This window comes from Centruroides sculpturatus, unplaced genomic scaffold (genome assembly GCF_000671375.1).
Source record: "Centruroides sculpturatus isolate CEXI.00-Female unplaced genomic scaffold, Cexi_2.0 scaffold1274, whole genome shotgun sequence".
In the NCBI taxonomy this organism is placed as follows: domain Eukaryota; kingdom Metazoa; phylum Arthropoda; class Arachnida; order Scorpiones; family Buthidae; genus Centruroides; species Centruroides sculpturatus.
The window spans coordinates 91252-117708 of record NW_019385446.1 but is presented as its reverse complement, the minus strand read 5'-3'; the positions used below and the strand labels follow the sequence as shown (position 1 = coordinate 117708).

The 26457-nt window shown below is 32.3% G+C and overlaps 2 protein-coding genes across 3 annotated transcripts in view; one reads left to right on the top strand and one right to left on the bottom strand.

Moving 5' to 3' along the window:
- The window catches only part of LOC111639080 (integrin alpha-9-like), a 27034-nt gene extending 7965 nt beyond the window's left edge, over window positions 1–19069 (bottom strand). Inside the window, exons 1-27 of one of the 2 annotated variants that reach the window (XR_002759008.1) lie at window positions 18821–19069; window positions 18224–18351; window positions 14987–15090; window positions 14785–14911; window positions 12830–12903; window positions 12716–12764; window positions 12032–12133; window positions 11867–11955; window positions 11723–11794; window positions 10673–10816; window positions 10491–10593; window positions 10266–10357; window positions 10092–10197; window positions 9969–10014; window positions 9389–9546; window positions 9155–9309; window positions 8766–8903; window positions 8605–8687; window positions 8309–8519; window positions 6164–6327; window positions 6003–6081; window positions 5824–5931; window positions 5504–5743; window positions 5353–5433; window positions 4909–4955; window positions 4722–4823; window positions 4528–4650 (exon numbers count right to left, since the gene is read on the bottom strand). Coding sequence is in view for 1 of the 2 variants with exons in the window: in XM_023384854.1 (XP_023240622.1) it covers window positions 4528–4650; window positions 4722–4823; window positions 4914–4955; window positions 5353–5433; window positions 5504–5743; window positions 5824–5931; window positions 6003–6081; window positions 6164–6327; window positions 8309–8519; window positions 8605–8687; window positions 8766–8903; window positions 9155–9309; window positions 9389–9546; window positions 9969–10014; window positions 10092–10197; window positions 10266–10357; window positions 10491–10593; window positions 10673–10816; window positions 11723–11794; window positions 11867–11955; window positions 12032–12133; window positions 12716–12764; window positions 12830–12903; window positions 14785–14911; window positions 14987–15090; window positions 18224–18351; window positions 18821–18972 (3072 nt within the window). In the remaining variant the exon portion in view is untranslated. The remainder of the gene's footprint in view (window positions 1–4527; window positions 4651–4721; window positions 4824–4908; window positions 4956–5352; window positions 5434–5503; window positions 5744–5823; window positions 5932–6002; window positions 6082–6163; window positions 6328–8308; window positions 8520–8604; window positions 8688–8765; window positions 8904–9154; window positions 9310–9388; window positions 9547–9968; window positions 10015–10091; window positions 10198–10265; window positions 10358–10490; window positions 10594–10672; window positions 10817–11722; window positions 11795–11866; window positions 11956–12031; window positions 12134–12715; window positions 12765–12829; window positions 12904–14784; window positions 14912–14986; window positions 15091–18223; window positions 18352–18820) is intronic. The other variant, XM_023384854.1, reaches the window with a different exon arrangement.
- A 412-nt stretch (window positions 19070–19481) lies between these two features.
- On the top strand, window positions 19482–20892 carry LOC111639078. Its single transcript, XM_023384852.1, has 3 exons — window positions 19482–19743; window positions 19820–19958; window positions 20474–20892. Exons 1-3 carry the CDS (start codon window positions 19527–19529, stop codon window positions 20520–20522), a joined length of 405 nt encoding a protein of 134 aa, XP_023240620.1. The 5' UTR covers window positions 19482–19526; the 3' UTR covers window positions 20523–20892.
- Window positions 20893–26457: the final 5565 nt, after the last annotated feature.

Below are 26457 nucleotides of genomic sequence, written 5' to 3'. Positions count from 1 at the left end.
CCGACTCGTGTCGCGACAGGATTGGTCGAATCTGGACCAATAGTGGACGAGCAGCCGAACTACTTACACGCTACGGAGAGTTTAGGCGGGTAAGTTGAGTTTACTATCGTCTGTACAGTATATAAATTAGGTACTGTAAGTCTAATACAGTACTGTAATTTTATACATTTCTTGTGAAAAAAATTTCTTATTCAACGGCCATAAAAACTATTTTTATTAATGATGTCTCCAAAGTTCAACGAAAATTGCAGAAAAATAACTTATCAGAAAACGCGCCCGCCGTTTGGTGCGCTGCTCCGCGACGAAAACAAGCTTAACCAATGGCGTCGTCGAACGGTGCACACTCGGTAAGTAATCCTACAATTTTTTGTTTATAGCATAATTTATACAAATTATTTCCCAAAAATTAAACCTGTTTTGGAAATGTTGAGTCAAATTAGTCTAGAATCGATTAATTTTATGGAAGAAAACCTTTCAAGCAGCCGCAGTCCGTAACCTGCACACGTGCCGGGCTGTGATGGCTCATGTATTTAAGGATTCCTACAACGCGAAATTCTTATAAAGTGGAACTTTATAAGAATTTACCGCGTTATAGGGGGGTCGACTGTAATGATATAACGATCGTACGGCCGAAACATCAGTCTAACGCTCTGGAGTACCCGGAATCGAATCCGAGTAAATTAAAAATTTCAGGAATTTTTTTTGCGGATACTGTCCCGAATATTTGTTGGACCCAGTCCCTCGTCACCCGTCCTTCTCCATTGTGAGCCTAGGTACATAAAAAGGGCCTTTTTAGTACCTTTTTTTTATATCCACTGTCATTCATTCATAGATAAAATATTTTTTTCCTTTTCTATTTACAACCACTGAGTGGATAACCGAAAACTGATAGTTGGTGTTGGGTTCGTGCCTTACCAACGGCCTGAACGCATAGAATTTACGTGTCTAAAATCTAAATAGGGGCCAGTATTCCATAGAAAGTCATCTAGGGATACATTTTCCCTTGGTGGATCGCCCATTCGTTGCGTTGCTATAGCCCATGATTGGTTTGCTTTTATTCGTTTATGGAAACGCAACACATGGGCAATCTGCTAAGGGGAATACCGCCAGGGAGGTCTTTTTATGGAAAACTGGCCCCTATTTAGATGTCACAAACGTGAAAAAAGCACGGAAAACTCTATTGACCAGCCTGTTGGTGAGGCACGAACTCACGACCAACTACGAGTGTTCAGAGGTTTTATTCACTCGGCCACTGGTAGGAACCATATCCTTTGAAAAGGAACAAACAACATTTACAGGAAAAAGTAACAGCCTATTATTATGCACATTACTCAATGTAGATTTTTTTATACTTGTACAGTATTATGATGAAGACATGAAGTTTCCTTGTTTTTTTTTTCTGTTGTTTATCAAACAAAAAACTCTGGAAATCATTTTTCAATCGATTTATACATAAAAAAAATCAGATTGTTGCAAGAGTTGGATATAACTTATAAGTTTACTACAAATATATTTTATCAAAATTCTACTAAATCATTTTCTAAACTATTAATATATTCTCAATAATAAAAAAGAAAGCCGAATACTGTATTAGAAAAGCTTCAAAAGCAATTTGCACATAAATATGTTTTTCCCCATACCCCATCATTGTATTATATGCTGTATTATCAAAAAGAAAAAGGGGTCGATGAAAGGTACAGGAATCCTTAATGGAATCCATTAAGGATTCCTCTACCTTTCATCGACAGTCAAAAAACTTTGACGATCTTCTGATCTGCTGCGAAGGATCCGGGAGATTATTTGGACAGTAGGAAGACCCAAGGAATTTTTTACGGGCATTCTGTCCGGATACGTCGGTTTTGGCCAGGCCCACAATGGAAGTGACCTGTCTGAATCCAGGCCCACAGTAGGTATGATATAAAAGTCCTCTTACATAGGGTGACCATCCGTTTTCGATTTTCGGGGAAAGTCCCCGTTTCTGTCCGCGACAAGGAAGCGTCCCTAGTTTTGACCCCGTTTGTCTTCGTTTTTTCGTTTCCTTGTGGTTACTGTAATATTGTCACTATCACAATTTTTCCGCCAGAAGACGTGTCGTCTTCTGGAGGAAAAATTACCTGGAAACGCCGAAGACATTGGACCAATGTCTTCAGTCAATGTTTTTATTGTGACATCGTTACAATGCCGGACTGCAATTTTTCGTCAAAGTGTTCTCAATTTTTTAGTAGTGTTTTGTCCCTGTGCATCATACTTTTCCTGTTATCAATAGAGTCATGCCAGTCATCTACCTAATTCCTTTCAGGGAAAAATTTTAAATTAAAATAACATGACTTTTCATTGGACGTTTGTATTTGGTTTGTATATGGAAAGATTAGGGGTCTCCTGCCCCTAATCTTTCCATATCTGGTTTCAACTTTCATCTACCTAACTCAATTTTCAAGATTAAGGAAGGACAGACATTCTCACTGTTGCCAGACTGACGACAGTGAGAATTTAAAGGCTAACAATTTTTTAAAATTGCAACCCAATGAAAATATAGCTAAAATGCGCCAAAAGTAAATAGATCTTCTCCAATAACGTTTATAGCTATTTGGTTGAAACAAACGAGCTCAATCAAAATTTAAGTGTTTAGCTTTCAGTTCTGCGTATGTGCTGTACAGTACCCATTTTGACAGAATTTACCCAATATTTGACAGTATTTATACATATAAGCTGCTACTGTGTAGCCTAAAACGTGACGATTGACATGTATCCTGAATTTGCCGACAAAAATGCTGTCACCCTATCTGTATTTTTTAACTGTACTTTGTGGGCTAGAGCCCACAGGACACAGTTAAAAATTACATACAACGTTACCTTACAATGCTATGTTTTTATTATTTCAATTCCATAGGCTATATTTCAAGTAAGATTATTAAAAGCTTTTTAAACTTGTGATTTTCAGCTTAAATAATTTTTCATTCATATTTCAGTCTATTAAAAGATATTAACTCATTTATAATAGATTTTAACAATGAACAATGACACTTTGTTATTGCAAACTAAACAAAGATTTTAATTGTAAAGAAAAAAAGTCGTTATAAAGGTGAGCACCACAATGGATCGCACGAAGATCGCTATAGCTGTGTTCATAGCACTTCTTATAACAATAGGCATTGTATAGAGATACCGTAGTAGCAATTCGAAAATCCGAGAATTTCGTGCTTGCTGCAAGCTTAAATTATCCTGTTACGTCTACAAATCTAGCTTGAAGGTAACAACTTATCAATACGAATGTAAAATGTGGTATCAGTTTAAAGAATGCGATCTTCTGGAAGAAACGACCAAATCACCGAATCAGGCCATCGTTTTCGAGTGAGTGATGATTTTTCGAGTTGAAATCTTACCTTCGAGAACTATTCCTGAAAGCTAAGAGTTATTGGCATTAAGAAATTGTTATCGATTTCTTCGTATTATTTTACTTAAGTGAGCATGTTCATATTTTTATTGATACATGGTGTCAATTCTATGTATAATATCTTACGAATATTTTTATTGCTTAATCAAAAATTCACAAGCTTTCAAAATAGTAAAGATAAAAATAATCAATGTTAAATATACAATGTCGGTCTGATTTTAATATTTAAAATTTTGTGAATATTATTTGCCTTTATACGAAATTTTGCAGTAAATTAAACAATTGTTTTCTCACCTCAAGAAAAAGGAAAATTTTTATTTTATTTCACTTTCTACGTAAAATAAGGATTAACTGATGGAATAAGGCAACGCCAGGGCGATCTACCAGGGGGGAGTGCCACCGGGAGGATTTTTATCATAAATTGGCTACTATTTAGGTGTATAACGTGAAGAAAACCCGTATTTGTGGCTATGCATTGTTAAATATATATATCGTAGTGAGAATTTCGCTAAGCTGTAATAATTCGTCTACTGCAGACTCAATGGAGGCCTCCCGTATAAAAGGGAAAGTAGCGTTGCAGAATCTTTCTCGAAGAGCCGCAGGTTGCTAACACCTGGGATAGCAATAGAGCTATTTTCACGAGTGAATTTTTTCAGTTTTGACTTTCTGTCATGTGGGTATTGACAGAACCTTTTAATTAAGCCCATCGAGTCTTTTAATTAAGCCCATCGAGTGTTTGGCCAGGCCCAAAGTGGGGTCTGACCAAAAACACTCGATCGGACGGGTGTTGAGCAACGGGCCCGACATATCCGGAACCATGAAAAATTCCTAGAGTTGCTCGTCCTGATTTAAACCCGGATCCCCCAGAACGATAGGTCGTCCGTAAATATTTTATTACTCTATATTAAGATATTCAAATACTATACTATATATCCATTTGCTTATTATTTGTATATAACACTATACCGTGGAATAACATTGGTTTAAAGTAAACAGACCATTAATGTATTAATTCATTAGTTGATTCATTTTGTAAAGTTACCCTTTAAATCTCGCTTACTGTTTATGTTAATACGATAGTTAATTTTTCAATTAATTACATTAATTATTAAATAAATAGTTGTTATATTTACCTTTATAAGTCCTAGTAAAATGATCAAAAACACCAAAATTCCTACACCAACACTAACTGCTATAATCCAAGTGGGTAGCTTTTTAGCTGGTAATGGTTCAGACTGAACTAATATCGTTGCTACCTGTCATAAAAAGAATTTATTACACTGTCAAATTTCTAAAAATTTTCTTTTATTCCAAAAATAAGGCATACTTTAGCTTCATCCGGTTGATGTTTTTTAGGTTGGACATCTCGTTTTTCATCTTGTATCTGTACTTTACCTTCTGACTGTATCGTGATATTATCCCATTGTTTCTTTTTAAAAAAAAAAAAAAAAACATAGATTAAATTTAAAAACTGGTTATAAGAAACATATTTTTAAAAATTATTTGAAATTTGCCTCACTAAATTGTTTCGCAATAGTGCAAAATAAATAAATCCTTTGATGTGAAAAGTTGCGCTTCTCTTCTGGGCAAGAAGCCAATAGTCAGTATCTATCTCTGGCAGTAATGGCGTCTATTTCGTTGTCGCAGTAATTCCGATAACATATTTTTAAAAATTTTACAGGTAAAGATTTTTTGTAATTTTACATGCTTGGAAGACTTTCTAGTTATGGAGGATATTGTTAATTTTTTGNCACTTTTTCGGAACGTTATAAGAGGGATATCTGTATATTTAATTATTTAATGTACTGTCGAACAATCTTCTGTAAAAGGAGGCTATTTGAAATGAATATAAAATCATCTCCAAATAACGATCATCTTTCGTGTTCCCGTTAGTTGTTCAGAGGTTTGACGCTCACTAAATTGTGCATCAATAGTGCAAAATAAATAAATCCTTTGATGTGAAAAGTTGCGCTTCTCTTCTTATTAGTAAAAGGACCAGCAGCGCATACAATTTCCTCGCAAATGGAAGTCGTACAATTCTGATTTTTAAATATTAAAATTATATAAATTGAATAATTAAAGTGGTAAAAATTAGAAATTGATTTTTACCAGAGCATAATTAATATAAAGATCACTCCTTGCACTAGTCAGCGATTCCGCTACGCCATAATTATTCTTATCTACGCTTCTCTTTTTTCTGGATGGCAAAATTTGAGTTGTATTTGCAGTTTCACTCTCTAGAATTAAATGCGTAGTCTCTTTTTTCTCGTAATCCACTTCTTCGGGTTTTAAATTGATTTGAGTAACATTGCAACTAGCGGGAACTGCGTCCAATTTTCCTTCGTTGATCTAAATCATTTTAAAAAGTTTGAGCTTCAGATAATAATAAAAAATTCTATAAATTAAATTTAAAATATTAAATATTTTACAAGAATACTGGTTAATTGTAGAAATGTGACGTTCTTATCATGAAAAGTCGTAGGAATGTAAAGCTGTATGGATACTGAATTTACTGTACTTGGCAAGTATTTCAGAACCTATCAATGAAATGTATTTATTGAAATTAAGATCAAACTTAACTGTAAATAAATAAAACAGTCAAAATTACTGTATAATAGTGATCAAAAGGTACAATCTCCAATTTATCTTGCTCTTTACCCAAAAGAATTTGTTCTCTTCCTGCATTCCTGTTAAAATCGTAATTTTTGTTTTGTTTTGTTTTTAATGAAATGATTTTAAGTTTAAATTTCTTAAATCCTAGGAACTTACCCTATAATAGTGATATCCGCCGATATTTTCAATGGTAGAACAATGGTGGCATTGTTATTTTCAGGATGTTCTTCCTCGCTGGCAGTAGTTGCGGTAAATGTAAATACTAATTCGTCTACATCATTTGGAATTTGTGAGACATCCAGCTTAATTATATATCTAGCCTACAAAAATAATAGTTTCAGTTTTTATTAGTATTAAAAAGCAATTTGAATAATAATCATTTAAAAATGAAAATTTGCTGATATTCAACTGAGTTGCTAAGACAAGTAAATACTGATAATTGTTGAGTCCGATCAACAAATTGACCACATGGAGTTTCTCGGGTTTTATTCACGTGTATAACACTGAAATAGGAGCCAGTTTCCTTTTTAAATGTGAAATAATTAAAAACATTGAATGTGAAACAATTCATAATTGACTTCAACCCGTGATAGACTTTAATCTAACAATTTTAGTAATTATGTCCAGATGTCCCTCGTACAATTCGGTACTTCTACAGTTTGAAAATTGGGGATATCTCCTCGTACAACACGACTTCTCTAATACGGTTTGGGAAATCCTCCGTATAAAATTTCACAGTTTTTAAGTGTTCACTCTGTTATTCGATTTATTTTATTCGAATAAGCACGCGTGTTGTCTCAAATTTTTCCCACGGATTTTACAATATATCAATAGAAATTTTCAATTTGTTTTGTGCCTTTCCCAAATTTTCTTTAACGAGAACTGATAGGAGAAGGAAGAAAAAAATTGCACTAGCTTTCCTATCAACCGGGTATCGTTGTCGTTGCTTTTAGACTGTAGTCTTTGTAGACTGTCACCGTGTTTTGTTTTTATAGATTAATCTTCGTATTTAGCAGAGTTTATTTAAACATGTTTAGGTAAGTGTTATTAAACTTTTTTTTAACTGTTAAGTAAGCAATCATACGGCGGTATTCGAACACAAATTATGGAAAAAAGTTGCTCGGTACTCGACTGAACAAACGCGACTCGCTAGAACAAATTTTCGATTAATAATATATTTTTATTTCGCATCCATAACAATTTTTATAATAAAAATAAAAATATATGAAAATGCTGCTGATACTTCTGATCGAGATCGGCAAAAAAGGTCAGAAGACGACGATATTTTTTAAAAAGAAACGCAGTCGTTTAACTAAAATTAATATTAACATGTAATACAGTACTTTTAATTGTGATTGTTAACTAATTATTGATTAAATATAAATTAGCGATTGCTTTAATAAACATATTTCTATGAGTAATGAAAAAGAATAGTATACTTTTGTTAAATTTTGGAACCCAACCGCATTAGTCCTTTGTTTCGTGTAGCACGGATTCACGTAACACGCACTTTTTCGGAACGTTATAAGAGGGATATCTGTATATTTAATTATTTAATGTACTGTCGAACAATCTTCTGTAAAAGGAGGCTATTTGAAATGAATATAAAATCATCTCCAAATAACGATCATCTTTCGTGTTCCCGTTAGTTGTTCAGAGGTTTGACGGTATTTGAAAAGAAAATAAATTGTAAATATTTCAGATATAATGTTTTAGACTATTCTTAAATTAAAACGGGAATTTTTAAAAATATACTTTGTAACTTAAAATCTTATGGTAATTGTGCCTAAGAGATATAATGTTGTATTATGTATTTAATGCTGCATTACATAACAATGAAGTGTTATATTCATTATATTTGTTGCATTAAATAGCAATGTATAATAAAATGCGCATCGTGTATGCTATATCATGCTCATAAATTGTATGTAAATGGTTTGTCGCTTTAGTCTCCATCGCCGAATGGATTATATATCAATATTTTGTTTTAGTTCTTTACATTTAAATTTATGGAGTTTTAGTATATGTTACATTATCACAAACGTGGCTTTTGAATTGTATTTCTTTTGTATAATAATAAAGTACTTTTTTATTAATGTAGAAAAATTTTACAAAAATATCTTGCTAACTTGTGTATCTTTTCTTCTTCTTGCCACCAGTGGCCAAGTTGATATAAACCACTGATCACTATTAGTACCGAAATGGTATTTAATATTATTCATCAAACTTTCGTGTATTTAATAATATTCATAGTATTCAAGTATTTAATATTATTCATAGTGGCACTCGTATATTACTTACGATTTGGTCTTGCTTTAATGGGTTTCCTACATTGCATAGTAAAATTTTATCTTTATGCTCATCATCTGGGCTACAGCTGTCTTGGTTAATGATTTTAATTTGATCTGGAAGAATGATCTGAAGTTCAGTCATGTATGCTGGCTCGTTAAGATTCCAAACTTCTACAGATAAAGTAATGATTGTATGTTTTCCAAGTATTAAACCTTCGGGACTGTAAGTGTTTATATATTATTTATATTAAAGAATCTAAATAGCAAATCATTTAACAGTTAAGGCTAAATTATAATTACCCTTACCCGAATTCGTCCAGCACTGTTGCATTTACAACTAAATCAGAGATGCAAGTGTCACTTTCTCTGCAACCAGTTTGAAAAGTGATCTACAGATTAATAATTTATTATTGAAAATTTCTGAAGTAATAATACAGAATATTTGATAATATTATATTTGATATTACTATTTTATTAATAATATTAATACTACTTGAATCCAAAATAGGGCAGGTTTCGCAGAAAGAAGTTTCGCTAGAAACATTGTATGTTAGCCGAAATCTTAGATTTATATTGATTGGAGTAATAAAATCATCTTTATCTTCCTGAAAAACAAAAATATTTTATATTCCTAAATATTTCGTACTCCTAAAATAATTTATTTTGTTTAAAATAGCCTACCAGTGCTCAGTTTTGTGTGTTTTCGTCACGTGTCTAATACCTGAATACGGGTAAGTTTCCCATGGAAAGTCCTCCTGGGAGGTACTGTACCTCTTTGGCAGATCGCCCACGTGTTGCCGTATTCCAACAAACCCAAAAATTATAAAATAAAAATAGCGATATTCAGCATATTTACCTTTACGAAAGCTGTCTGAGAGAAGCATTTTTGTTTATCTTTCTCAATTTTAACTGTTTCCAGAAGATTCCACGATAATCTGTTTTTATATAAAAGATATCTTCGGAACTTTAATTCTTCTCTTTGACGCATAGAACGTAATTCCGTTGATACATCTATAAAAATAGTTTTCCTGCATAAAACAATGTACAACAGCAACAAAAGAAAAAAAAAGAGAGAGAAAAACGAACTTACTTAGAGTTAAAGGCACGTGATTTCCAGTATAATTTAAACAATACGATATGATGAAGCATGGTATCGATTCGCCGCTATCTTCGCAAAATGATGAATTTGTGTTTATTTGAGTCGGTTTAAACGTTATAATGGCAGATATTCGAACAATGGGGCGAGTTCTGATGATAAAATTAATAATATTTTCTTAGGTTAGAAATGTTAAATTTTAATACAATAAAATCAGAACATACGGTATATACTCCAAGATAATGCTTAAAATGTAATTGAATAATATTAGCTATGATAATACTATGATTAGCATGACTTAAAATGGTTAAAAAACAAAATAATTGTTATATTATAACAATTATTTAAATGCCAACTTATGTGGGTTATTATTTTATTGACGTTTTTCATAATTATAATACCATATAGACAAAATATATATAATGATATATAAGAGTATTTAAAATTTAAAAATATACATATTTTATGCAAAAAATTAATAACAATTTTATCAAGTTATGCTAAATGTTGTTTATACTCATAATTCTGTTAAGATAAGACTATGTACAATATACTGTAACGTCGTAATTCTTACCTAAAGAGTGCAGCATTGTCAGATTGATACGATCCAACTAGAATATCTGAAATTTTGATTAGTATCTCAATATTTTATTTAATAATTAATATGTAATTCAATAATAACATTATGTAAAAATACCTGGATATTTATTATCATCAATATCTTTTCCTTTAGAAATAGAAATACCAAATCCTGATAAGTGTGAACTTTTAATGGCAGCATTCACTTCTTTTGCCGTAATTCTCTGTTTATTTATTTAAAAATTTTAATATTAAAAGAAAATTCTTCCGTAATAAAATTATAAACTATTACTTGAGAAAATTCGGAATTAATTCCCATGTTATTTCCATGATAGATATACACAGCACCTCTCTCTTCTTCGTATGGTGCTCCGATGACAACATCTGCAACACGAATATTATGCTAATTACATTCAATGCTCATCCACAATAACCTTGGATACATTTAAATAAAAACCTTACTTATAAATTAGTTTGCCATAATAATTATTTTATAAATATAAATTCTTAAATGTACCTAAGAATCCATCTTGATTCAAATCTCCAGCATTAGCTATAGCTGTGCCAAATCTACCATAAAACTTTTTAGAACCCGTTAGAGCCTGAGTTTCATCTAATCCCTGCATAATATAAAAAAAGTTTAAATCGAATTTATTATCGTCTAACACAAAAACACTACTTGTAAACTAAAGCAATCACCTTTCCGTTACTAATATACACATATACTTTTCCTTCGTCACCCCCAGAAGGATAGGAGTATAATGGAGCACCCACTAACAGATCTGTATATTTGTCATTATTTACATTTATGCCCAATACAGATGCACCAAAATATGATCCAACCTGAAATGATCAGATTTATTTATCAAATGAAGTCGCAACATAAAATAATTATACAGTAAAACCTGTCCAAAACGGACTGAATAAAACGGAAACTTGCTTAAAAAGAAAAGTTCTTGAGAACGGAGCGATTTTCCATGTTTAAACACAAAAATGCCCGATCGGAAAAGTTCAAAATGCCCGATCGGAAGACATATTCCGAAAAATCAGAATCGCACAAGCGTACTTTTGTTATTATATGGGGAAGTCATACAGCACTGAAGTCTTTCAGACCTCAGTACTGGGTAATTTTCCCAGGTTCGACTTAGGCCTGAAAGACCCATCCTGGTCCCTATCCTGTATTCCTCACTTGGAGATCCACTCTCTTAAATTTGATCCGTCACACAATGCAGAATCTGGAGAGGCAGCCGCTTTATTTTCAGTTGGTCCATGAGACCACTAGCCACCGTGCGAAATCCAGGCTTTCGTAGCCCGGACTCGATTTAGACCTCATGGCCAAGCGTTTAAGATGTCAGCCTACCGCTCTAGGGACCCAGGGACGAATTCGAACTGGTCGAAAAACCCCAGGAATATTTTGGGAGTGATCTATCCCAGATATTCCGAGTCCCGTCCCTCGCCACTCGGCAGCCCCATTGGGAATTTAACCAAACCCACGAAGGACTCGATAAAGAAGACCATTTTAGTGCCCACAGGACGGAAAGAGTAAAAGGCCGGGACTCGATACCAGATCCCCAGAGCTCAAAACTGAAGCTAAGCTGCTGTGCACTTTATTACAAAGTAACAAAGTAACAAACTACCGAATCTGAATGAAGTAAAAAAAAAAAAACAGTTCCAATTTCGACAGGTTATTTTTAATGGTATTTTATAAATTCAAGAATTTACACTAAATATTAAGAACAGTTAACTTACTTGTTCTCCATCGTTTGTTTGTAGCACAATTATATTACGATTTTTCATATCCAACTTTTCAAATATATAAATCTATAAAGTAAATTATTATTGGCAAAAAGCTTGCGTAATATAAAGTTTGTATTATTTTTTATTGTAACATACACGCCCTTTATATTGCCCATCTCTCGGTGCTCCACTTACAAACTGCAATTCTCCTAGTTCAAAAAATTTTCCACTTGTTACCGAATAACCTGGATGATTATAACACGTTTTTGAAAATAAAAATTGTTTCATATAAATGATAACGTACTTCGTAAAATGTTATACCTATATAAGAGTCGGTTGTTTGCTCTCCTTTTGGTGGATTCGGAACAATTGGTGGCAATAAATTTTCATAATTTTCAGGAATTAAATAATTTATGACTGTGCCTAATAAATAATAACATTGTAAATGTATTAGTAGCTATATGTTGTATAGTAGTTAAATGTTGTATATATAAATGATCCACCAATGGGCAAGTGGATGAAATTACTGGTTTGATTTGATTTAATGGAATACAACACAATACATGGGCAATCTGTAAAAGGAGATACCTCTCGGAGGAACTTTCTATGGGAAACTGGTCCCTATTTAGGTGTTGTGCACTTGAAGAAATCCGGAAAACTCCACGTAGTCAGCTCGCGCGGGCCCGCGACTAACTACCAGCGTTTAGTGGTTTTACCAATTCGGTCACTAATAAACAATAAAACCACCCAACATTGGTTGGGTGGTTTTATTGTTTATTAGTGACCGAATTGCAACAACCCAACGTAACAATCGCGGATTCGTGCGTGTCAACACTCTGGCCACGTAAAGTTTTCTGGGTTTTCTTCGTGTGCCTAACACCTAAGTAGGAGCCAATTTCCCGTAGAAAGTCTTCCTGGAGGAACTCTCTTGCATTGGCTGATCGCCCATACATTGCTTTACTGTACCCCATCAACAAACCAAAACTGTATAAATGTATTGATTACCTATCCAGTCGTAAAATCCTGGTGATCCTATTAATAAGTTTTTACCATCCTACAAAACAAAATAATAATTAAATAAATATAAATTTTTGATCGATAAAGTGAATATTTACATACCTCGCTAAAAGCTGCTGACATTCCTCCTTGAGCAAAAGCGTAATAATATGCTCCTGAGTCTAAACTCTGCCTGTCTGAATTAATACGCGGTATATTTATATTAATTTCTGATTAAAAAATTAAATTTTATTAAATAATATATTTATTAATATAGAAACTGTACTAATCATCTAGTGTGGTATCTTCACGTATTTTTATTGAGTTGTACATCTTATTTCTATTGCTTTATATTATATTATATTGTTAAATTGTATTATTATACTGTATTTTTGATCATATTTACCATATATGCCGGCGTATAAGTTGATCTCTAAACTATAGTAGGCTATTGCTAAAACCGAAGGATCCCACGGAAAGGGGTCAGAGAGAGTAGTTGTTCTTCCTGAGACTTGCTTTATTTTATTTTTTGCTTATTCCAAATAACAATTTATAAAACAATAGTGATTTTTGTAAGAGTAATTTGTTTTTTAATAGTCGTAACAGTGAAGTAACTATCATCTGCGTTTGCTATGGTGAAGGCTCGGCATAAGCCCATATTGAAGATGCTGTACTATTTGGGAGTTGCTATGTATTATAGGGGTAGTTGTAGATTTTGTATGTTTTTTATACATGTTTATTGTTCATGAATATAGAACATAATATACATTGGCATGTTAAGTATGAGACAAAACCCTGCGGATGTTCTTGGTTAGAACTGAAATATAAATATGATATAAGGTACCTTTGACGAAAGCATAAATTATAATGTCACATTACTTTCATGGAGACACGAACTAACCTTTCAATATATCCTACAAGATAAAGTTAAAAATCAACCGAACTTTTAGCACAGGTTTTATTACACAACAAATAGAAACTCTTATATCACACCACTTTGAAAATAAGCCCATATTCTAGCTGTGGTGGTACGCACGCTGGGGATAAGAGTGTTACTTCTGTCAGTGTCCATACTGCTCGTCAAATTAGGCCTGGAAGCTGTTTCTTGTGATGTCTTTACCGTACTTTGTCGCTTTGACTTCCATTCTGTTGCTGATTAGAACTTGATTCCTTCAAGTTTCATTTTAGGAACAGATAAATTATGCGAGGGCAAGATAAGGAGAGTAAATAGATTAGGGATGCACTGTTTTTCCTTATTAGTCAGATATTTCAGATTAGTGAACCAGGAACGATCGATGAAAGCCGTATCTGGAAGCTTCAAAGAAAGCCCTTAAAACATTCATCTGATAAAAGATTAAAAAGGGAGGTTTCTAAGACTGTTTTAGCAATTATAGTATGAATGCTGACAAAAATTTATAGCTGAAGATTACCTTGAAGGTAATGTCATAAAAGAGTTTCTATGTGCTGTTTAAAAAATCTGTGCGAAAAGTTCGATTTATTTTTTGCTTTACCTCGTATGCTATGTAGCTCATATAAATGGATGTGGAAAATAGAATCTATGCAGGACGCTAGCAACCGCTAAAAATCTTGAGTAAGATATCTCTATTATACATCAGATCTACTGTTAAACACATTCGAACCAAAAGCAACGCCGTTATAAAATATTAACAGTTTATACAGTATGGTACTATAATAGTACCACTAAATACTATCATGTGCTATATAGCAGCAAAACATTGCAATATGGTTTTGCTTATAATGCATCAATTGCATTTTGCATCAATAATGTACGTGTGTAGTGTTCGTTTATACTAAATTTAAATTTATTATATGAACTTTTATGTTTAACAAATTAATCAAAAAACAAGTTTTAGTTGGAAATATTCGTGACAGCCTGCTGTAGTTACGATTGTTAAGAGTATTATTCCACTTGTTTACCACTCCCTCTGTATAAGTCTAGTCATATTTTTGGAAAATTAGATTTTTTCAGGCTTAAAAAATACCAAATTACAGACTGGCATATAAGGTCAAATAAATAAAACTTGTTTCAAATAAATTTATAAAATGATCGTAAATACCTTTTGCTATAAAAGGTAATACTTTCTTTTTATGCTTTTTCCTCATATCTTTATCGATCAAATAACAAATTCCGTTAGTTAAGTAATGAGTTTTGTAAAGTTGATTTTTCCAAAGATGGCCACAAGTCTGTCGAAATAAATAAAACTGTAAAGAAATTGCTGCAAAATGATTTTAAAAAATTTATTTTCAACCAAGACTTACTACAATATTTCCCTCGGTCGGTTGAATATCAAGGCTTACACCCAACCACATCTCATCTTCTTTAGCGTGATACCTAATTGAATTGTCTTGAGAATTTTCATTGGCTAAAATATATAAATATTTATTGTTAATTTTATTAACTCGGTTAACGCACTTAATCATTTATACTAATTACAGTATAGATTCGTTAATCCGGCACCCGATAACCCGGAAATCTGGTAATCCGGCACGCTTGGAAAGTAATCCGGAATTGTCCTTATAATTCGGCATGCTATTATTCCAGTAATCGGAGTTTTTTTGGACACGTGGTGGGCTAAAGACATTATTCGTGTGATATGGACGAGCCGATCCAAATATATAAAGTAATTCCATCAGCAATCAAACATAGTAATAACTTATGTTTTGGAGGTTTTTCATAGTTATAGAATACAGTATTGCATCAACACAAAAAGAGAAAGAATCCCATAGTCGAAGGTGTAAGATTACATATCTCAATTACTTTTACGATTATAACTTGTAGAAAAATTTTTCACTCGATCTCAGGGGAGCAAGTGTTCCGTTTGGCCCTCTGCGGATACCCATGGAATTTAGTAATATTCGCTTATTGCCTAAAAATATGCTAAAAGAATTATAAAAAATTTTCCGTTTTAGAACAATACATAGCTTCAACACGATTAGTTTATATATAAATCGTTTTCTCCACAGTATGTGTTAAATTCCCACCACTAATTTATGTTTACACTTATGCGCTTATAAATTATTTTAGCGCTCAGCTAATAAAAAGTAGAGTGAGAACTTCAGAGAACCTTCAGCGCGACGTGTAAGATCAATTCTGATTTTTCATGGCCCTGCGCGTTATTTAAGCTTTTAGGCATTCGCTCATGATACGAATAAGTATTAGGTGTCTCTATGGATTCGAATTGTTTTCGAAACTTAAAAAAAATGTCATCAATGTGATATCAACAATTAATTAGCAGAATCAAGCAATCTGTGGTATTATTTGAAACACCTTAAGTAGCAGATAAAGCCGAAAGTCAAATTGAATAATGTTATGACAACGTTAGTTCTATTGTATAGTTCTGAATCATGGATGGAGCGGAATTCAAGCAACTGAAATGCGATATTTTACCGACTGGAATGAAGACATAAAAGAAGATCTAGATATATTTTTCCAATAATAAGTATATAAAGACAGAAATGGAAACAGAATAGAATTTATTATGTGTAAACAGAATAGAAGCTCTTTTTATTTCTTTAATTAAGGCTTTCTTTGGTTTAATGGTATGCGATCTTATGAGATCGCATACCATTAAACCAAAGAAACCAAAGTTGCGTTCGCATACCATCATAAGATGGTATGCGAACGCAACTTATGAGCGATCTGCCAAGGGGAAACTGCCCCCAGGAACGAATTTCTATAGAAAACTAACCCCTGGTTAAGTATTAGACACGTGAAGAAAACCCAGAAAACACTTAGAAAAACCAGATGGCAAGTTTTATTCGCTTAGCCATTGCTGGGCCGATCTCGGAAAGATCCAACTTCGCCATTCTTACTGAGCGCTCTGGACTAAGACCACGGCAGTCGAGAACTTGTATGGGACCCATTTTGCCTTTTAGCGGATCCTTCTAGCCTATTGTCCTCTGAAAAGATGAAATAAGTGGAAGATTTATTAATAAAAAGCAGTTTTAAAAATTTTATTTTCTGTTTCTAAAATAGTGTTAATGTTATAGCAGTATGAATCACTAAGTTTTATCTGGGCTCGGGAAAAAATTGTCAGCTTCCCCCTCTCGTCAGCACTGCTTACGGTCGCGATATAGGATTTTACTACTGCTGTAAAGAATGTTTATTCGAATCCGACCTGATTTCACGATAATTTGTGTTCGGCAAATCGCTCCCTACCATTTATTCATATGGCTGATAACTATGTCCGTAATCAGCAAAATTTAAAAAACTATCATATTGTAAACTGATAATACGTGTAATAATTTAAAACTAAGTTTCTATTGATGTCCGTTCCCACTAATGGTCGTTGGGAGCGAGCATTAATACTGAACACTAGTTGTTCGCCGTGGGTTCGTGGAGTTGGGCCTCGTGGAGTTTTCCGAGTTTTCTTCGTGAATAGAGGCAGTTTTCAAAAAAAAGTTCTCTAAAGAGGCATCTCGCCTTGTGTTGCATTGGCTCTTCCATAAATGCGAATTAAATAGAAATGGAATAAATGCCAATGAAAAGTGGAGGAAAATGCTCATTAAACGAATTAGTAGCAAAACATTTTCTAAGCAGTATATATGTTAGACTCGAAGAACGAAAACGCTCATTGAGCGAAAAAACCGACCACAACGTGATCTTTTAAAATCATCCACAAAAACGAAATTCGCGTCGTAGCGTTCGTAATATTTGACCACTACGCGTTGCGGTGATTAAGAAAAGCCATAACGCGTTCTGAACGTTAGCTGATGCAACCACGATAGAGGGTGATACGACGCACAGCGGTATATGACGTGTTTTACTTCATATAAAATGAATAATGTCATTACAATTTTTAATTAGCTGTTTGTTACCTAGATCACCTTATATTACATGTATACTAGAAAAATGTCTGTAAAATGGCAACGCATTTATTAACTTCAAAAAATATTTATAATATGTACTGTTAGGCGGCTGAGATTTTAGGTGTCATCCTACCCCATCGAGGATCCCGAGATTGAATCCGGGCAGAGGAATATTTAGGGACATCCGGTTTGGTTTGGTTTATTTGGTTACGGAGGGCGATCTGCAGAGAGGATTCCTTTCGGGGGGACTTTTATGGGAAACTAACCCATATTTAGAAGTTACGAACGCGAATAAAACCCAGAAAATGCCACGTGGCCAGCCCGTTGGCAAGGAACGAACCCACGACCGACTACCAGTGTTCGGTGGTTTTATCCATTCGGCTATTGGTGGGCACATGGAAATTCGCACATGTCAGGCCTTACCACCCGACTACCGTCATTGCTGACCTGGCCGAATCCAGATGGGTATGGTGCAAAAGACTCTCTTGGTGCTCACAGATCAGAAAGAGTCAAAGTAGGTACTATATAATCTATAAAAAAATTTAACTCACTAGTTTATGACATCAATTATTATTTTATAATATATTATCGACAAGGAACGTATGAATTTATAAATTTACATTATATTTCATGAAAATTTATACACGTCATTTACAAATATAAAATTACTTTTAAGAATTAAAGTACCTAGTTTGTTTAAAAGGATTTCTTGGCATTCTGATGAACTGATGTTACATTTATATAAAACTCCAGGTTCGTGTAACTTTTGTCTTTCCACTAAAGTAGAGTTTGCTTTAGTCGCCGTTATTAAAGCCCTGGAAGAGGATTTTTAAATACATTTTACCGTTTTATGTGTACAAACTAACATCAGTTAAGCTTTCTATATCATAGGTAAAGTATAATTATATGGAAATACAAACAGGAAACGTCTGTCATCCTGTTTTACAATGTTACAAAACACGTACACGTCCGCTTCCTACCGCTAAGCCCCTCATAGTTCAAGAGAATAATTTGGTTATTGTTTTAAAAAATTAATTAATTATTATAAATTATAAGTATTTAAATAATAAGAATATTAAATTTTATTCAAAATTTAACAATTATTGAATAAAATTCAATAAAATAAGTAAATTTAATATAGTTTTCCGTAAAGATTTTTAGCGCTTTCACTTAACAGAAAGCTTACCTGCTGTTATTTAATTATTATAAATTATTATTTTTTTGTTATTATTATATCTAACGCATTGATTAGACTAGTATTTTACAAAGTACATTTTTACTTACATTTTTCCTTGACTATTTTCGTGAAGTGCTACTGAATAGCCGAAATAACTATCTTCGCTGCCATGAAAAATTAATGGAAATCTAGATTCGATATTAAAGGCAAATATTTTCGTTAAAATATTATAAAATATATAAAATGTGAACGATTTCATTTCTACAGATATTCTAAATATTTAAGTAATCCTGCGAAGTCATTACGTATATGAACTTTCAACATATTTGGCCTTCTTATAAACGGAATAGGAAACGAGGAGCGCCTCTAGGGTCAATTTTTTAAAGCATTTGACATATAACAGGAAGGAAAATTATCTCGAAAATATTTATAAACTTATATTTTATTACGTTAAAAAGATTTTCAATTTTATAAAAATACTGTTTTCTATTCATTTTATTTAATATTTACAAAGGATAATATTAATTATTTCTATTTTAATCAATTCAATTTTAATCAAGTAAACAAATATAACAAATTAAATAGCTTTATAATTAGCCACATTATAGCCAAATTTTAAAAATTTAGCGATATCGTTTGATTACAAACAAATATTTATAAATGTCGACACTTCTTGTAAAAATAAAAAATTCCAAAGATCATGATTTTTCGAATCATATTAATTTTTTGCGAAATTTTTTTCTTTTTTTTCATTTAAACAATTAAATAAGCTCAATAATATCTCAAATAATTGCGTAAAAATTTATTTAAAGAATGACATTTTTCGGTCTTACTCATTTAGGATTCGAGAATCCTTTTTCTGATTTAATCATTCGTCAAGATTTAATCTGTGATCGAGATTTGAGACCTTCAGTTTTGAGAGAAGTACCATACGAACGAATTAAAAATCATTATTTTTATCTCAATGAGTTTAATTTCGATCGACAGTGGTATTGGAATGGTAGTAGAAAGCCCGCCTGTAAACGAAAACGTAAGAAATGTGCAGAAATTATTTATTTAAGTAAATTGTTTTTCAAACTAAATAAGAAAAATTGCATTTTTCTTAGCACCCTTTGCTATATATCGACTACCATTGACGGCTAATGAAGAGTATGGATGGTGGGGAAGAGAGTTTCGAAAGGGAAAACTTTTACCTCCTTGGGCTTTCGTGCAACGATATCCAACAATTCGAAGCGATGTCACTAAGTAAATACAGTATAAATCTAATAATAAAAAGTTTAATTAAAACACAAGTGGATAAAACTACTGAGCACTGGTCGCGGATTCGCTTCCGAATAGCTTGGCCACATGGTTTGGTTTGATGGGATACGGCAACGCATGACCGATCTGCCAAGGGAATGTCTTCCAGGAGGAATTTCTTGAAAAACTGCCCTTATTAAGATGTTGGATACGTGAAGTAAATTCGGAAAACTCCACGCAGAACCCCAACTAACATCCCTATCAGTTTTTAGTGGTTTTATCCTCGGTTACTGTTAAACTCTAGCCACGTGGAGTTTTTGGGGTTTCTTTGCAAGTCTAGCATTTAAATATGAGCCAGTTTTTCATAGAAAGTCCTATCGGGAGGTTCTCCCTCTTGGCAAATTGCCCACACGTTGCTACGCCTTAGCTCATCAATACTAAATTTTATACTAAATATTCTTAATCTGGCAAATTGATATAATAAATTTTGAATATTAATATAAACTATCTTTATTTTACAGATGGGCAGACAGCGTGCTGAAATCCGATCCAAATATGCCACTTTTTTAATTTTAAACAAAATAATCAGATTTCAGAATACAGATGTATTTAAATATTCTATTATTTTAAAACATTTTCAAAATTCGTTAATTGTAAAATTTATAACAAAATCGTGAAATCAAAAATTGTATATATATTTTCTTCGACTCAATTTATATTTGTACGCAATTATTAAATTCGATGGTTATTATTAGCAGTAAAAATTATAGGCCTATAAAAAGAATAAAATGAATTTTGTCTTTTGTTAATGGATTATTTTTATAAAATTATTTATAGAATTACATAAATTATTTCCTTCAATCAATAAATAATTATTAACAGGAGCGGATTTACGGGGATTTTTTCTTCCTAGTAGTCAAGTATTTCAAGCAGTAAAAAATTTTATAAGCCATATTTCTTTTCCTTTCTACCCTCTAAAACTTCTGAATTTTCTATTGTATATTAATAAAAATCTAAATTTATTACGAGTCTCTTTTTGAAATTCTTTCCGTATGGGCACCAAAAAGGTTTTTCCATATCAATCGTGGATTCGGCTAGGACTACAATGGAGAGCCGGGTAAGTGGTAAGGGAAGAGACCCAATATATTGGTGACAGACCGGCCATGAGAGATTCCCGGCATTTTTCAAGTGTTCAGATTCGATTTCGGATCATTCAGAGCGGTAGGCGAATGTCTTCTTTACCTCATCGGCAGTCACCTTATGTATGTTTAAAATTATTTATGTGTGGCGCCATCTGTTATTAATCTTTATTTTAAAAATAACTTTTATATTATTAATTATTATAAAAAGTGCAAAACCCTTATTTTGGAGTAGGAGTGTTTTTTTTTAAAAAAATTATAAATGTCAATCAGGCGCAAAATTTTCACTAAGTCTGACTCCGCTCGAAATATGACATATAATTAATTCTCTTTCTCTCCACTACTTTGACCTTTAACTACAAAAATTTAATGGCAATAATTCCCCATGTAGAGAAATAATCTTGCCAAGTTTTAAAATTTTGGTTTATCCAGTTCTGAGATAGCCTATAATGCAAAATACACACACACACTTACTTTCGATTAGTTCAGTACTCCACAATCTCTCCTCACCTAGGTTCTTCTCAGAATTCTGTGGCATACCACAAGTAAAAATATATAAATAATAGAGGAGTACACACAAAAAATACCAATTTACTGTTTTCCATTCATTATATCAAAATTTTTAATGTTATTTAGCCTAGTTATACTTCCAATAGAAGATGTTTCATTGCTTTCATTGAAGAAATCAATTTCTGAAGCCAGGTTTTGTTTATTAGACAAATATGAATTTAAAATCTACTATTTAACTTTGTAAAGATATAGAATAATTTCAATTCTATTTTATACGGTAGACATTTCCGAAAAATCCGTGTAAAAGAGATAATATCCGTATGGAGAAATGGAAGATTAGTTACAGTTCCATACAAACCGATAAAAATAATACGATAAGCCACTTAATATAATATGATGTGCTTAACAATATATTTCAATTTTACTTAATAAATCTAAGGAGAGAATATTGTAACTAACTTATCAGCGAAACAAAATAACTATAAATTTAAATTTTTCGCATAAATTTTATTTTTTACTCGACTTTTTCAATGAGGCGTCAAAATACTTTTAGCTTTTAACACCAAACGCCATACAAAAACTATTTTTTAGTAAAGGACATTGGAAGAAACACAAACAATTAAACAATTTGAAAAACTTTTAATTAAATTTTTTCTGGTTGCTTCCATTGCGAGATAAAGTCGGAATGAAGGACTAATTGTCGCTACACACGTCCAAATAAGTCGTAAAAATTAGGAAAATCTTAATTTTTTCAGTGTTTATAACACCTTAAATGCAAATTTAAGAATTCTTTTAAAAAATCAAGCAAGGAATTGCGTAACTTTCCCAGCTGTTATGAGATTTTATTTAACATTTTTTTTTTTAATTATTATAAAATGGCAAAAAGCTTAAATTTGAGAATAGGCAAAGCACAAATCGCCTTGTAAAATTTCAGAAATTTTAGACAAAAGACACAGGAGTTAAGCTTTAAATTAATGCTATTAAATTTTGATGGTTAAAGGTCGAGAAGTTGGGGATATAGGAGAGGATCGTGTATCATATCTCGAGTATCTAATGAAGATTTTACTGCGTTTACAATTCTTTTATAAAACTCATTCCTACCCAAAATTAAACTTTTTGCTATTTCATAATAATTAATTATGTAAAAGGTTTTTAAAATAAAATATAGTAACAGATGGAACCACACGCAGTTTTAAATCTTGTTGCATTTCTCTGCAATGAGATTTCAGTTAAGCAATTCGTTGCTAGAATTTTTTAAAAAGTATAAACTATAAAATAATAATATTTAAACAGACAACTACTATTCCGTATAGCACTGTTAGGTGACATTCCAAAATTGTCCGAAAAGTTTAAAATCGAACTTAGACTAATGTTTATGACTAAGTTATTTTATGATTTTCTTTTTGATTTTTCTCTCCAAATGTATGTAGGTGCTAGAAAAAAATTTAGGGTCACTAGTGCATTTAAAGTTGTGGATGAAACAGACCAATTTCTTTTCAATATTTTATTTATTACTACTAAATATAAATAAAAAGTAACTAAAATATTACCTATGGTTTTAAGAAATTTCAAAAACATAATATGACTAATGTAAAATTACAATCTAAAATTTTATTTTACTGCCATTAGCTATTATAACATGAATAAGTCGATTTGGCATTGACATAATTAGAGTGTTTAGCTTGTCAGAGTTGATCTGTTTCTTGAGGTTACTGTTGCAGTTTTTAAATCGGAAATATTATCGTATTCGTTATCACAATCTTTACTAACAAGTAATCTAACAGAGAATCTATGAAGTTTATGTCAAGTCTATAACTTGGCCATTAAAGAACATCAATACTTCATACTATTCTCAACAAATCAGACTATTGTAGAACGTGCTGAGTATTTCATGAAGCAAATTTAAGGCACATTATCCTGCTGGAAAATGAACTTTTTGTCTGTCACTTCATTTTAGAGAGGAAGAAGATAATTTCTTAGAAAACCTTGATATTTTTCTTCATTTAATCGCTTTGGAACAAAGGCAATAGATAAGTTTATTTGATAGATAAAAGCAGTTCCGTAACAAACTTTTCATATCTCTCATATATTATAACTGATTATTTTTTTCGCTTCCCATTTTTGGAAAAAATAAGAATAAAAAAGCAATTATAAACAAAATTAATTTTTAATTTTAACTAAAAATTAAATTCCGTTGCAATGCTTAGTTACAGCACTGGGTAAAAAAGAAGCCCGAATCATTACCGATTCACCTCCTTGAGTGCTCCGTTGATTAGGCCTATATGTTTCCTTATTAAATATGATCATTTATTGTTATTATGTTTCAAAATGTGCTAAGCATTATACAAATTAAAAATTAGATAATTTTATAAGTGTTTTCATTATATAAAGATTACCTAATTGAAAAGTGGACACGTGTCATATTTCATGGTGCAAAGTCGCGATTGATGGGCCATTTTACGGCCGAATAAGCTCAACATAGGCAAAGCGCGGGCTGCATTAAGTATTGGCAAGAATAGATTTTATCTCCATTAATTGGCAGATTAATGTTAAGTTAATTACGATGGAAGCGTCCAGAATCGAACAACGGACGGTAGTTCGGTTTTTAGTGGCTGAAGGGAATAGGACTGCCGACATCTATAGACGAGACGACGATATAACGAAGACCATGAGTTCCTCCTTTGTATTGTTGCAGGAGACGAAACACGATGCCACCATTACACCTCCGAAACGAAGAACATGAGCTAGCAATGCAAATACGCTTCCTCGTTCTCCCCGGCAACTTGTAAGTCTGTAACGATGCTCAGTGCTGGAAAAGTGATATTGACTTTTTTCTACTGACGTGCGACTTTACCATTTTCCGACCTCCCAAGAAAACTTTGCGAGGACAAAGATTCGGAATAAGTGAAGGGCTAGGTGAAGGATAGGGTCGAAGAATCTTTTTACTAACAGCCACCAGAATTCTATGATCTGCTTATGAGACGTTGAGATATTTACCTAAACAAACATGGAGATTTCTTTAAGATTTGCAATAAATGTTCGCCAGTTCTGACGTATGTCCATTTATCATTTGGGTAACTCTTATATACTATTTCAAATAAGATATATTTGTAATTATATCAAATTACATAAAGTTTTTTTATCATTGTTTTATTAACAAGTCAACAATTTTCTATTAAGATATTATTTTACGAAACACGTAATTATAATTTACTAGCTAACCAAAACACAGGAAATCAGTTTTAAAAGTTATTCGTTCAAAATAAATATTTATTTTATTAAATATTAAACATTTCTATCCTCGGAATTAAATTATGTATTCCACAATAAATACTAAATCGAATTCGAAAACAGAATTACATCACTATAATAGGGGAAAAAAACGCTGATATTAACAAAGTTATACGTTGTAAAGCTAAATATAGTCGGTTGAAAATCAAATATTCAAATTGCAGCCTTATATCATGTAATCAAAAATATCATGTGATATCATCAAATATCACATGATATTTGGGCTGCAATTTGAAAAAATTGTAGACCTATAAATTTCCACTGTCGTCCGACTGTCCGTCAGACTGTCTTTCGTTAATCTCGAGAATATAGTTATACAGATGAAAGACGAAACCAGATATGAAAACCTTAAGTGCAGGAGGCTTCAATTGACTATATAAGAACTTTTGATACAAACTGGAAGTCACGTTATTTCAATTCAAACATTTTCCCTTGTAAGGTGTTAATAAATGACCGGCATGATTTTATTGCTACCAGGAGAAGTATGATTTACAGGAGCAAGACACTGCTAATTTGAGATGGAGAGTGTATATTTTAAGTTAAATAAATTTAAAAAAAAACTACGATTAAAATTTGCAGCCCGGTATTGTGACGATGTCACGATAAATAAATAATTGTTCGTTTGAAAAATTATATATTATTAATAATTATAAAACGGTAAAACGCTTAAGTTTGAAGAGTAGGGATGAGTTTTATAAACACTTGTAAATGTAATAATAAATAAAATCTTCATTAAATCGAATCTTCCTGACTCACGATTCCCCATTCTCTGCCCATCCTTCGACTTTTCACCACCAAAATTTAATAGCATCAATCTTCCTAATACACAAATCTTGCAAAATTTCAGAAATTTTCGACAAAAGGCACAGGAGTTATTAAGCTTAAGTATGCGTAAATAAAATCATGCCCCCATCCATAAATACAGAAAAAAATCCCAAACTTTTTTCATTTCGCGACGTTTAAAGGTCCCCGATAATCCAAAAATGTAAAATTCTTGAAGGGGCCTTATTTATTTCATATGGCTCTATTCATTTCATAAGTTATATAATAGCCTGTAAAGTAAATAAAGCGATCTATACCAATGTTACAACACTTAATTCTCATAACATTAATTAATTTTATTACATTTGTTATTTGTACTTGTATTAGCTTATATTCATCCAATCTATATATTACATTTCGCAGCTCTTCTGTGACCCTTCGTCATTCCGAGACAATTGACAACCTACAATTCACCACGTGGAGGTTGCTGCGTAGAGTTTCAAGAAGAGTTAGAAAGGTTGTGTGACTAACATGACTTGTCGAGTTTTATTCGTCCTAACTCACACACTAAAAATATTTATACTGTAATTACTTCTAAATACTTAAAATTCAACTATTCGAAACTTACCATATTATTAAGACAGAAGTCCATTAAGAGAATCACCATTTTGTTTTTTCTACAGGATATAGTTATTTTTCCACGTTTTCAGACAGATTATCCTTTTATTATTTTTGCTTTCAGATTCCAACGGGATCAAAGTATGCTGAAATCAATTACATGATTAATTTCTGTTAATGCCGCT

Bases quoted from the DNA above. Each gene is read 5' to 3' on its own strand.
- LOC111639078 (XM_023384852.1), top strand. From the start codon at position 19,527: ATGACATTTTTCGGTCTTACTCATTTAGGATTCGAGAATCCTTTTTCT. The intron at 19,744-19,819 runs GTAAGAAATGTG...CATTTTTCTTAG, and splicing joins GCCCGCCTGTAAACGAAAAC to CACCCTTTGCTATATATCGA. The intron at 19,959-20,473 runs GTAAATACAGTA...TTTATTTTACAG, and splicing joins ATTCGAAGCGATGTCACTAA to ATGGGCAGACAGCGTGCTGA.